Source organism: Tachypleus tridentatus, chromosome 2, assembly GCF_004210375.1.
Source record: "Tachypleus tridentatus isolate NWPU-2018 chromosome 2, ASM421037v1, whole genome shotgun sequence".
Taxonomy (NCBI): domain Eukaryota; kingdom Metazoa; phylum Arthropoda; class Merostomata; order Xiphosura; family Limulidae; genus Tachypleus; species Tachypleus tridentatus.
Window position 1 is genome coordinate 91,552,125 of NC_134826.1, and position 13,081 is coordinate 91,565,205.

General features: G+C 36.2%; 1 protein-coding gene across 4 annotated transcripts in view; it reads left to right on the forward strand.

The window, feature by feature from the left end:
• Positions 1–304: 304 nt before the first annotated feature.
• The window catches only part of LOC143244518 (zinc finger SWIM domain-containing protein 7-like), a 94,259-nt gene continuing 81,482 nt past the window's right edge, over positions 305–13,081 (forward strand). For 3 of the 4 annotated variants that reach the window (XM_076489345.1, XM_076489348.1, XM_076489346.1), the window contains exons 1-3: positions 305–527; positions 896–917; positions 12,868–13,049. In XM_076489345.1, coding sequence (XP_076345460.1) covers positions 452–527; positions 896–917; positions 12,868–13,049 — 280 coding nt within the window. In that variant the 5' untranslated portion in view covers positions 305–451. The remainder of the gene's footprint in view (positions 528–895; positions 918–12,867; positions 13,050–13,081) is intronic. The other variant, XM_076489347.1, reaches the window with a different exon arrangement.

Sequence of the window (13,081 nt, forward strand, 5' to 3'; positions counted from 1 at the left end):
TTAAGCCACTCGACTTGTAATATGAGGGTCACGGGTTTGAATCCTCGTCACACCAAACTTGTTCGTTCTTTCAGCCGTTTGTTGGTAAAAGAGTAGCCCAAGATTTGGCGGTGGGTGGTGATGGCTACTTGCCTTCCCTCTAGTCTTACGCTGCTAAATTAGGAGCGGCTAGTGCAGTTAGCCCTCCGTTGCTTTGCGCGAAATTCAAAACAAATGAAACTAAACATTACTCAATTGCAACATTTTTTTTTCGGATAATATAATCATTCTTGCCCTCTAGATAAACTAATCACAAGCGGGAAAGTCAAATGTTTGAGTTCAAAGTTAGGTTTGAATTTGAAGTAAAAAGTAAAAATAGCTTTAATAATTAAAATTGATTTTCGTATATGTTTATTTAAAGGAAATTGAAATAAAGCGTTAAATTCAAATTCATTTGACTTCTGTTATTTTAATGGATCATTTGACAAAAAACTTAGCTGATGAACTTTTTCGAGAAGTAAGACGCGTATATCGTGAACTAGGAAAATGTAATTAAATATTCGTAGAGCTATATTTATTTTAACTACAGCAGCAAAGATTTTTGTGGGTTTAATTTAAACTCTGTTTTCTTCAAAACATTTCGTATCGTTCTAACTTAGAAAACATGTTTAGTCTTTACTTTTAGGTCGTAATCATATGTACTGTAGTTGTTGACGTGTTTGACTGATATTAAATAACTATACCACGAAGCTTTTTAATTTCTAGCGCAAAATCATGATTCAGCTCATGGTCGAATAACCCCACACAAATTAAATTTTAGAGAAAATTCGAGTAGCTTATAAATAAATACATTATATAAGTTTTTCTAATACTTATACTCTTGTTTTTTAAAATAGTTTTTCAATTTGTTTTTTAGTGACAGATGAAGTTTTAACTGCGTAAGTATATTCGTTAAATTACTGGTCAAATTGTTTACTTTGAATTTTTAAAAAGTGTTCATTTTTTAACGTAAACATGAAAGAGTTAAAACAAATGTGTATATTAAGTTTAGCTATGTTAAAATGTGTAGTAGAAAAGAGTTATGCTAAATATGATATTGAGGAAAGAGCTGTGTTTCATATATACTAGTTGATTTCAGAAAACAAGCTTGTTTTGAAATTGTAATGAAATGAGTGACCAATGATGAAGTGTTATTTTAAGCAGTTTATTTATGTGCAATACAATTTTACATTCGATAAACTAGGCATTAGTTGCAGATTGGTAAAATATGTTTAAAAACAATTTCGTGTTCATAATATTTACAACAAGATGTTACTTTTAGTTAAGGAAGCAGGACTTTGAAAGAATGTTTCTGTATTTTAATTTGAAGTATAAACATTTTACCACTTGTGTATTGTGAGAACATTTTCTTTGTATAAACTCATTTTCAAAATATACTTATTGTATGGTTCAAGATAGGGCTGAACAAGATTGTTCAAAGCCATATCTTGAAATATGATATTGTATAGTTCTCCTAGAACTTTTAAAATTATTGCATTGTGAATTATTTTCTTTCAAAAAGAGCCATTTCATATAAGCTTTCTTATTTTGTACTACAACCGTACTCCGTACATATAATTTTTTTTTTTCTACATTACAACCCTCATCTTTCTGAAACTCTTCCAGTCATCTGTTAAAACTTTCACTGCTTTTACCACATCTAAAAACAAACTAGTGCAGACATCTCTCAAATAGTTTTTTGCAAAATTTCATTAAGAAATGAAAAAAACTAATACCCTTTTGGAATTCCTGTTGAACGTTTTTAGTTATACAAATAGCTTAATGTAAATGTAAAAATTCAAGTCATTAGCATGTACATTTTGTATATGTAAGCAAAGAGATGATTAGTTATCTAACTTACAAATATATAGAATCTTTAATCTTTGAGTACAAATATTTTTACTCTATTCTGAACTTTTAAAGAAAACTGATTTAGAAATTCCTTAGATGTAGCTTAGGATGTCTCTGATAGCATATCTTGAGCATTTTATGTTGTATAGGGTTTTCCATTTTTAAGATTCTTTTAGACACATCTCCATGCAAACACACATTAAAAGAATAATATTCTTTTTTTTTTTTACAAGGAAAGGGCTTGCACAATTTATTTTTTAAGGGAGCTAGTTGAATCCCAGAACATATTTTTAGGGGTTAGTTCTAAAGCTGACTGTAAAATGTACTCTATAATGGAGATTTTTTTAAATCACTTAATAGCACATTGTAAGTAAATTGAAACATAATTTATTTTATTTTGAGCTCAATTTTGAAAAAAAGACCAAACAAACCATTTCATTTCTTTCAGGCTAATTAAATGATTTTTTTTTTCATATATGATCTTTACTTTCTCTCTGAAGAATGGTATAACAGTAACTTTTTTGTTCCTTTTCAAACCAGTGTCCTTTCCTTCTGAAACAATGAAAGAAAATCTTTGCATGACTGCCAATGGAATTTGTTCTTGATCATATACAATCATTTAACACTTAGCTAATGTATTTTTCAATAAAATGTCAAACACTTTTCTTGGAGAGATGGGAAAATCATACAGTTTTATTACCATTAACTTTACAGCAATAAGTTTTTCATATTTTTAAATAGTTGTTAATTAGTTGTTCAAATTAGCAATGTACAGGAAACATGCAAATAGCTGTAAAATGCTTAGGTGGTGATGAGTTAAACTTACTGTCCTTTCCTAATCAAAATAATGAAATAAAATCTAGTATGCATCTTGCAGTGGTCAACTATGTCCCAACTTCATCTTCTTCTTCCTTGCCCTCCTACACTTGCTTCTCAATCTGGAGCCTATCAGCATTTGGTCTCCAAACAGAGTTCCAAAGATGAAAGGCAAGTGGAACATGACCAAAAGGTGATCAGTGATCTTGTCAGGTCCTAGACAAAATCTCAGATTGGTCTTATTATCTTCATCTTTTTGAATCCTCCCTGTGCTTCAGCAGAGCTGGCTGGTGCAGATAGCAGTAGGTCAAAGAGACCACAGATATTAGATAGCTTCTCCTTAATCCCAGAGGTAATAGCAGCTCAAGGCTGGCCTCTTGCTATGCCCGATGAAATCAAGTAATTAAACAGAAGTAGAAAATGTATTAGATCATCATGAGAATTGCATTATTATTCCTGTTTTTATATCTTTATTTTGTTTTAATTTAAAACTAATATTTTATATTATTTAACTGATATATTTGCCTTAGAGATTTGCTCTTTAGGCAATTGCTATCTTAACTCATGAGATTTCTTATAATGCAGCACGTGTCTTCCAACAATTTGAGAAGACACCAACTTCCTATCTTCCAACTTTCTCTATAGTTTTATGCTGGTGAAACTTACAAATAATTGTTTTGAAAATTTACTAGTTATTAATGAGGGAGATTTCCTTTTTTTTTTCGACTTACATTTTTTCATTTATTAACTGACAAGTTCATATTACTATTTCTCTATCCTTTGTGAGAAAAGAATTTCTTCATACAAGTGCAATTTTAACAGTGGTGAGGAAAAGAAAGTTGCATGTTGATAACATGATGGCCACTTTTCATATATTAGTGAGCACCATTTTGCAGCCTGCATCTCTAAATTTCTAGAAGATTCTCAAGCATAAGAATCAACAATGTACAATGTGTGTATGTAAAATACCAATATTGTTTCTTTAGCTGAAATTTCTAGAAAATCTCCTCTTAAGCTAATAAAAGATAACCAATATAATGCAGAGAGACAATTTAATATTGTTGTTGGTTTGCTACTGTTAGTATCTATAAACTTCAGAAGCTATAATAGTGATTAATGCTTATCAATCAGAAAACTATAGATATTTAACCAAGGGTGTTTATAGATTTTGAACATTACAAACCACTTCAGTGAATTAACTTCAAATATTACTTGTATTAGGTATTTTCATTGGGAAAAAAAAAACCCTGTGAAGAAGCTAGCTAGCTTCCTGCCAGGTGAAGTTGTACCTTTGTATTGACATAGAATTAAGTTAATTATCATGAACCATCAATAAAAATATTCAGTTCCAGACTAGATAGAAGACTCATTATTGTTTGTAAGCTTGTAAAATTATTGTATGTAAACTATTATTTGTAATAACCATTACAAGTTTTATTGTTGTTTTTTGTTAAAATATATTTGTGTAAAGAAAGAATAGTGTATCAATCTTGTTGGCAAATATTGCAAATTTGATATATGTCAACATTCAGTTATTCAATTAAAATTAAAATTTCTAGTTATTTGAAATCTTAATACACAACAATAAATTGGAGACTTGTCTGGGGTAAATTATAATACTTAACACCACCCTCTGTCTTTACACAGCTTTTGTCAGTTTCAAAAGTTTTGTCAGTTCATGGACTTAATGCATGTGTTGTGTCTTTCTGGGTCCATACAACCTTCTACCATAGCCATATATAAGAGAAGGTGGTCTACCTTTCTACCTTGGTCCCTTCTACATGGTTTCCATTCTTCCAGTCACTTCATTTCTCATCTTTCCCAATTCTTCACCAAGTTGTTTAACAACTTTTGACTTGTTTAACTTTTATGTGGACTTCTTGAACACCTTCCATGTCTTCAAGATTTTGTTTTATCCTGTGACTTCCTTCCTTTTCTGCTCATTTTGGATTGTGCTTTCTCCATGTTCCTTTGAATTGCTTGATTGGGATCTCAAGGTAGTCCTTTATATCTTTTCCTCTTTTCCATTGTAACTTTTTTCTCTGTGTTCCATATATCATAGGTCCCTCAAGATTTATTTCCTTTTCCATCGTGTCTGTGGTTGTTGTTAATCAGATATTTATGCCAGCTGAATATTCTACCATTCCACCTATCCTATATTCAGACCAATTCTTCCTTTCTAAGATTTATATTACCCATAAAAGTTGTCAGGCTTTCCCATCTGTTTCTTCACCTTCCATCTCCCTCATGCACATCTATCCTGATCTAGCTCAACTTCTTTGTCTAGTTTGCTCTTTATGTTGTTATGTGGCACATACTGCTTCCTTTCAGGTTTCACATTCATAACTATTACTTTCTTGAAATCAGTATGTTTCCTGTGATTTATCTCTTGTTACACTAATTTGTTGGATTTGTCAACTCATTAAGCTAGCATACTCTGACTTCCCTATTGAAGATTACTGTCTTCACAATGTTTCTTCTCATCATATCATTGTGTCTTTGTCTTCTTGCCTTCACCATTCTTTGGAGGAAATTGTTCAGACCAGAATATGGACTACTCCAATATATCTATTTCTCATTACCTACATGACTTGTTTGTATCTTCCTCAGACAGATATTGTCTTCCTCCCATGACAGTTCTACATGTCCAGTTACCTTTGACTAGGATACCTCTTATTCCATAATTTTTTTCAGAGGCTCTCTTTTTTGCCACTGCTAATAGGAATCCACTCTGTGGCAGATGTTGCCTGATCAGGTGTGTTTCACTTTAAAACCACACTATTTACTGATAGTGCTATAATGCCTACTGTAGAGATGGGATGTTCTGCAAGACTACTGGTGGCTTGCCCAATGATATGTACATATGTTTCTCAGTATCCATAAACTTTACTCCATTGTGGATTATCTCTCATGGACCTTCCTGAGTAAAGTAGAAGGGGTGTTATACTCATCCTTGCTGACCCATTGATTGAATAAAGTGGGAACAGTCTGCTTTCCAAAATAGAGAATCATGGACACCCATTGCACTTTCCATAGTGTGATGTTCCCCACCACATGTTTACATGATGTTTACTTTTCTTCATCTTTTCTTGAGTGGAGCAAGGGAGTCTTTACTACTTTCAAGTTGCTGGGGTGGTAGAACACGGAGACTTCTTTCTAGTGTATTGTAAACTTTTAATTTTCCATATATCCATTCATTGAGATGAGGGAAAAACTGGTTTCTCCCTGGATGCTTAGTTCCAGGTAGACATTTGTCAGTTGGAGCAGGACCAGCCTATGTGGGATCCTCCTCATAATGACACCACCCTGTTCCTACAGTTTTGTGCTGTAGAGTCCCTCCTTCTTGTTAATTCTGGTTGTAGGTAATTTCTTCCCTGTTCCTTCAGTTGAGTTTGAGGAACTCTCTTTGTCTCTTAATACTGGCAACAAGATGTACATATACCATTCCTATGGTTGAGTGACTGTTCCATATCTTTCTTTTAATGTATTTGTTACTCTATATTTGGTTTTGTCTGATTGATCCTTAACCTCCTAATGCACAGGATGAGTTATGGTTAAAGTAGGGTATCTCCATAACTGTGCCAGGTGTTTTTTTTACAGTAGATTGCATCACTTAGAGTGATTACATTTGTACATATCCTTTTTATCAAACCTGTGTCAGATTCATCTCCTTCTTCAAGGGTAAAGGACATACCTGTTCCCAAAGCTATGTAGTACTCATTCATTCTGAGTGATTGTTTTCTGCTTGGTTTCAATGTTGTGTGCCTATACCATCCTTTTCACATTTGCAATGTAACACATTAACTCTGCGTGAGAAAAGGTATACTGAAAAATTTATGTCCCATAGGTACTTCCTTCTCTCGCACACTTACCTTTCCTTCCCATTGCCAGTATTATTCTTTTAGATTCTTCCAATTCTTGATAGTTAGGATTGAATGCAAATAGGAGAAGGAACTAAATGCACCAATATAGGTGGAGAGTAGTCACATGCTGTGTACATTAACTTTAGTATAAATAGTAGTACAAATGCTCTAATTTTGATACTGAAATAAAATCCTTCCAATTACTTAAAGCTGCATGAAAATTGTCTTTATATTTTATAAAAGTTTTAAATAATATACTTTGACGTAATGGGTCAATCGGCTGGTCCACTCAGGCTAGGGTCAACCAAGTACCAGTGTTGGATGTTCTTAACAGGTGTTGTCAACATTATATCTAATGCTGGTGTTTGGGTGTAGTGCTCACAAAACTCTGGCATTACTGCAGTGTCCTTGTTTGACATTGTAGTGCATCTCCTCGTAAAGCTCCATGGTGGGTGGGGTCAGTGGGCACCAAAATTTCCCTCTCTTTATTATGGATACTCCAATTATAAACCTTAATAAAATAGTAAAAAAACAGTCTATTGGTAAACGACCACGTCTTGAAGATTCTGAGCAGCAATCCTTGTGAGCTGAACCACCTATTGCACCTCATTTTCTTATATTGCACTCACTTTCAGACAAACCTTTAGGGCAAATGTCTCCCTTTTTCATTCAGAAGGGACTTGCTGGCTCTCCAAAGTCAGTAAAGAAGCTTTGATCTGGTGACATTGGTGGAAACATCCACATTTCAATACAGTGAACTCCTCTTGCATTCAAAGGCAATTGGGGATATACCTATTGAGGTTACACCTCATGCTACTTAGAATTCATCACAAGGAGTTATTGTTGATAGGGATTTGAAGAACATCCCAGAGTCTGAGATTCTCTCTGATTTCTCCACCCAAGAAGTTTCTGTAGTGAGGTATATCTCCACTTGCAAAGATGGAATTATGGTGCCGACCAATGTCCTCATTCTTACATTTACATCACCACATCCGCCTGCCACCAACAAGGCAGGTTTCCTTAATTGCAGATTACGGCCATACATTCTAAACCCTCTCCAATGTTTCCAGTGTCAAAGGTTCAGTCACTCAAAGGCGTCATGTCATGGTTCTTTGACGTGTGGTCCTTGCAGTGGCCTGTGAGTGTGAAACGGACCTTCATTGCATCAATTGCAATGGCTCTCACCCATCCTACTTTTGATCTTGCCCTAAATGGTTGGAAGAAAAAGAGATGCAGCATGTGAAAACGATTCATAATATCATTGAGGCTCGAAAATTGGTGTCTACCACCCCATCTCGGACGTATGCTGCTGCACTTCATTCCACAACTACTGTGAAAGTGCAGATGAAACTCTCTGTGCTTCCAAAAGAATCATTCTCAAACCAAATGAAAAGTCTTTTGACCTCCATTGTTAAAAAAGTTGATGAATCAACTTCAGAACCTATCTCTGTCCACATCCTTTGTTCCAGGTACAGACATTTCCTTGGATCCATCTTCTCTCACCCCAAGGTGCAAAACAATCATTCCTTCACATTCTTAGTCTCTGGTATCCCCTTCCAACAGCAAAGACCTGCCCAACTGACCTAGGGCAAGATCCATGGAGGTTGATAGATCTCCCTCGAATGAGGACAGTAAAAGAAAAAGATGTGGTCGTAAACAGTAAGGTTCTCCACCCAATTTGCCTAGGTGTAAATAAAAATGGCCATCTAAGTACAATGGAGCTATCGAGGTTTACATTCTAATCTGGATGATATCGAAACACTGATTGCTTTCTACCATCCTGTTTATTTTTCCTCACAGGAAACATTTCTGAAACATGCCAATAGAGTCACCTTTTGGCAGTTTTCTTTATACAGAAATGAAAGGCTGTGCAATGGATGAGTGCATGGAGGGGTCGCACTGTTGGTTGATCAACATGTCTTTGCCACTCGACACACCCTTGGAGCCATCTGTGTTTCCTTGGGTCATATCATCACCTACCTGTCACCTGGAGAGACATATGATCAATCAAACCTTGAGGCTTTTATTGAACAGTTGCTTTCTCATTTTTTCATCCTGGGGGACTTTAATGGACATCATCCCCTCTGGGGAAGTGCTGATATTGATAGGAGGGGTTGCTCTGTAGAGCATATGTTCTCTGATCACAACCTTTCTCTTTTCAATACTGGTTTTACGACTTATTTCCATGTGCTTAGTCAGTCGTTTACTGCTATTGATCTCTCAATTTGCTCCCCTTCATTATTTTCCCATTTTTCATGGAGGGTTGTCAGTAATCCACGAGGCAGTGATCATTTTCCTATAATCTCGAGAGAGACTGGCCATGGTCGATGCCACCCGACCCCTGTACCCTGGTAGAAGCTGGAAGAGGCAAATTGGCTCTCTTTCACTGCTCTCTCAGAACTTGATCCTGCCATTGTCTCTCAGCCATCAATAGACGACTGTGTGGCAGCGGCAACTGACTGTATTATACAGGCAGCTGCTCAGTGTATTTCTAAAACCTCAACACGTTTTCCACAATATCCTTGTCCGTGTTGGAATCCTGCCTGCCACATGGCACGGAAGGCCCAAAAAATGGGCCTGGGGTACTTTTCATAGGTATCCCACACTCTTGCACCACATCACTTTCCAGTGGGACAGTGCAAATGCTTGATGGGTAAGACGTCAAAACCAGAAGGAATCTTGGATTAAGTTCACAACCATAACATAATCTACCACCAGTTCCAAAGTCATATGGGACAAGGTTCAATCTTACTCTCTGATGGCCACAAAGTGGCTGATACCCAGAGCATTGTCAATACACTAGGTAAAAGCTTTTTCTGGGTATCTAGCACTTCTCAGCCATCAAGACTCGGGCAGAGCAATCACCTCTTTCGAGCTGATTGTCTCTGTGACTATAATCATCCCTTTACAGTGGTGGAACTGAAACTGGCCCTTCATCAGTGTGGCAGTACATTGGTTGGACCTAATGATTTACGCTATGAGATACTGCACCATCTATCTCCTGCTTCTCTTGCTATCCTTCTCATTGTTTTTAACTGGATCTAGCAGGAGAATGTTTTTCCTGATGCCTGGCACCATGCTATTGTCCTACCTTTCTTCAAGCCTGGGAAGGATCCCAAGATTCTTTCAAATTACTGTCCGAGTGCTTTGAGAAGCTGTAAGACCTTAGAGAGAATGGTTAATGCTTGTCTTGTTTGGTTTCTCGAATCAAACAACCTCTCGCTCATCCAGCGTGGGTTCCGATGATAGCACTCAAACCACGGATCACCTGATTTGACTTGAAAACGTCAATCAGAGAAGTCTTTCTCAAACAACAACATCTTGTATCAATATTCTTTGACATTGAGAAGGTTTATGATACAACATGGAGGTATGGCATTTTGCGAGACCTCCATATATATATGGGTTATGTGGCCATTTGCCCATTTTTATTAAAACATTTTTAATGGACAGCAGATTCCGAGTTCGTGTGGGTTTGACACTTTCCCGTTCTTTTCTACAGGAACTTGGAGTCCCTCAGGGCTGTGTTCTGAGTGTCATACTTTTCAGTATAAAAATTAATGCCATCACTGAACAACTCACTGTTGCAAATGGGCTTTATGTTGACGACTTTCACATCTCATGTCAGTAGTCGAACATGAGGTATATTGAGCGGCAGCTACATACTACCCTCAATTGTTCACTGAAGTGGACCACAGCAAACGGCTTTAACTTCTCTCTCTCTCTAAAACCGTTTGCATGCACTTTTGCCATCAAATGGGGCATTCACCCTGATCCTGAACTCTGTATTGGTGAAGTTGTGCTGCCTGTGGTCTCTGAGACTAAGTTTTTGGGGCTAATCTTTGACCATAAGCTGACCTTTATACCACACATCAAGCAGCTACAGGTAAAATGTACAAGAGCACTGAACATTCTCCGTGTCCTCTCTTCCACCTCTTGGGAAGTTGATCGATGTTCTATGCTAAAGATATATCGTGCTCTTATTCGATTGAACTCCACTATGGATCAATGATCTGTGGCTCTGCCAGACCATCAGCCTTAAGGATGCTAGACCCTATTCATCATCAAAGACTTCGGATCTGCACTGGCGCTTTCCGCACTTCCCCAGTTCAGAGCTTATACACAGAGTCTCATGAACCTTGTACAACTGTCTTTACTGTATGCTTCAAAACTTCATTCTTTACCAAAACATCCCACTTGGGGTTGTGTTTTCCTTCCTCAATGTGCCATACTTTTTCAGACCAGATTGTCTGCCATTACTCCTTTTGGCCTTCGTATTCAGGCGTAGTTGGATGAATTGGGTCTGTCCTTGGATAACATTGCTGTATCCACTGGTCGGCCCATCCCACCATGGCTTCTTACAGTCCCCAATTGTGACCTATCTTTAAGTCATCTGAGAAAAGAAGACATTCCTGATTTGAAATACTGTCTGTTATTTGCTAAACATCTTTCAAACCATCCTTCCATTCAGATTGTTTAAAATCAGGTGACAGTGTGGGCTCTGTCATGGTTTGTTGTGGTTCGGTGGTTGCATGCAGAATTCCCTCTACAGCTTCTGTGTTCACTGCTGAACTGTATGCCATTTCTCTTGCCCAGGATCACATAGAAGCTAAGCAGTTCTCAAATTGCATGATTTATACTGACATGCTTAGTTCTCTACTGGCCCTGGAATCACTTCATGTTAGTTCACACCCTGTTCTAACTGATATTCAAAACCGACTGGCCCATCTCTCTTTAATATCTACTTCTATCCAGTTTTTCTGGATACCGGGTCTGCTCTGGCACTATCACCACTGTGCCTGTTCCATACATGGACTATGGTCCTGTATACAAGACTTGGCTCCGTGCCAGCTGGCAGTCAACTTAGAGTGAGCAATGCGAAAACAAGCTTTTCCAAATAAAACCCTATATTGGACTTTGGCTGTTTTGCTTCCGTAAGGATTGGAAAGAGGAAATTGTTGGAACTAGATTTCACATTGGTCACAGTTTTTTAACTCATCGTTTTCTTTTATCTGGAACTGATGCACCAGTGTGTAACACTCAGATCACAGTAAGCCACATTTTACTTTCTTGCTGTTGTTACGATTCAGAACGACGGCATCATTATCATCATATTCTGTCCCAAGGTTTGTCCATAACGTTAGACAGTGTTGTTGGTGATGGTGACACTGTCCACCTTGGTAATATTTTTAGTTTTATAAAGGCCATTAATGTTTTTAATGCCATTTAAGTTTTTTTAATTTGTACATTACACATTTTTAATGTGGCTCTCTTTTAAAAATCACAGTTCACCTAGTTCGATTTGAAATTAGAAACTGTCTGTTACATTAAATAACTCAAAACCAGGACTGGCCAACTTCAGGTGACTGACCATGGTTTTTTTACTGAACTGTTAGTCTTGCTGGCAAATTATGATTATTACTGTTATGCTACAGAAAGTCCTTTAGAACTTGAATTACTGTAATTTTTCTCTTGACTTTGTAGACTAGATGTAAACATTGGTTTTATGCTTTTTAAAAAAAAAAATGTTTTGTTTTACCTTAATTTCCTTTTATGAATTTTACTAAATTTAATTTTGACTTTTTACCAGACGTTTGGCGCAGATAGCCTAGCTGCTTTGTGCAATAAAACACCAAATCAGTCAACCAACCAACCTAATGTAGTTTCATCTGTGTTTTTGCAATAAGGTTCAAAAGTGATTACTTAACCCTGAAATTACTGATTTTCTTTTCTAAATACTGTTCTTTACTATTGGGGTTTACATATTATTGTATTATACTGCAAAATTTTATGTTTTTGCTTATTTAAACACTCACTGAGGAACTGCACAAAATTAGGTGAAATAACCCATTTTCTAATAAAATACATGTGGAATTCCAACAGTAATTAGTAAGACTAAATTTTGAATTGATGGGTTCTTTTGTATGATTTTTTTTTTTTTTATATATATGTTATTAGGAATCCTGTAACTAATAAAGTTACAATAGACCCATAAAGGGTCACAAGCAGTTTGGTGCATAAATAGTTTGGAAAAATGTGTGTGAAAAGCCAGTTAGATGCATGTATACCCCATTGATTCCCAGTTTAACCCTGAAGAAGAAAGACCCACCTTTCAGAAGCATTTGGGTTTGAGGGATTTTATCATTTTATATTGAAACTTCTTGAATCTACTTGTTTTTTTGATATCATATTCATATTATTAATTCATTGTCCTCTGTTTTTTGTTGTTTTTTTTAGAATTACACACTGAAATCAGTTTTTCTTATTACAATATTTATTTGTGGAGCCTCTTACAACAAATTATTTATTCTATACATAGCCTGAATTTCATATTTCATGGACTACTGCTTCCTGCAATGGAACTTGTGGATCAGAGAAATGTCAAACATGTTGTTTCATGCAGTGGAAGAGAACTGTTTCAAGTGTATGAAAGTTCTGGTGTCTTCTGTTTGTGTTTAAAGTCCAGTAATTATTGCTCGTGCCAATATTACAAATATTCTAGTAAGTTCAGGTATTTTAGTAAATTATTGCCA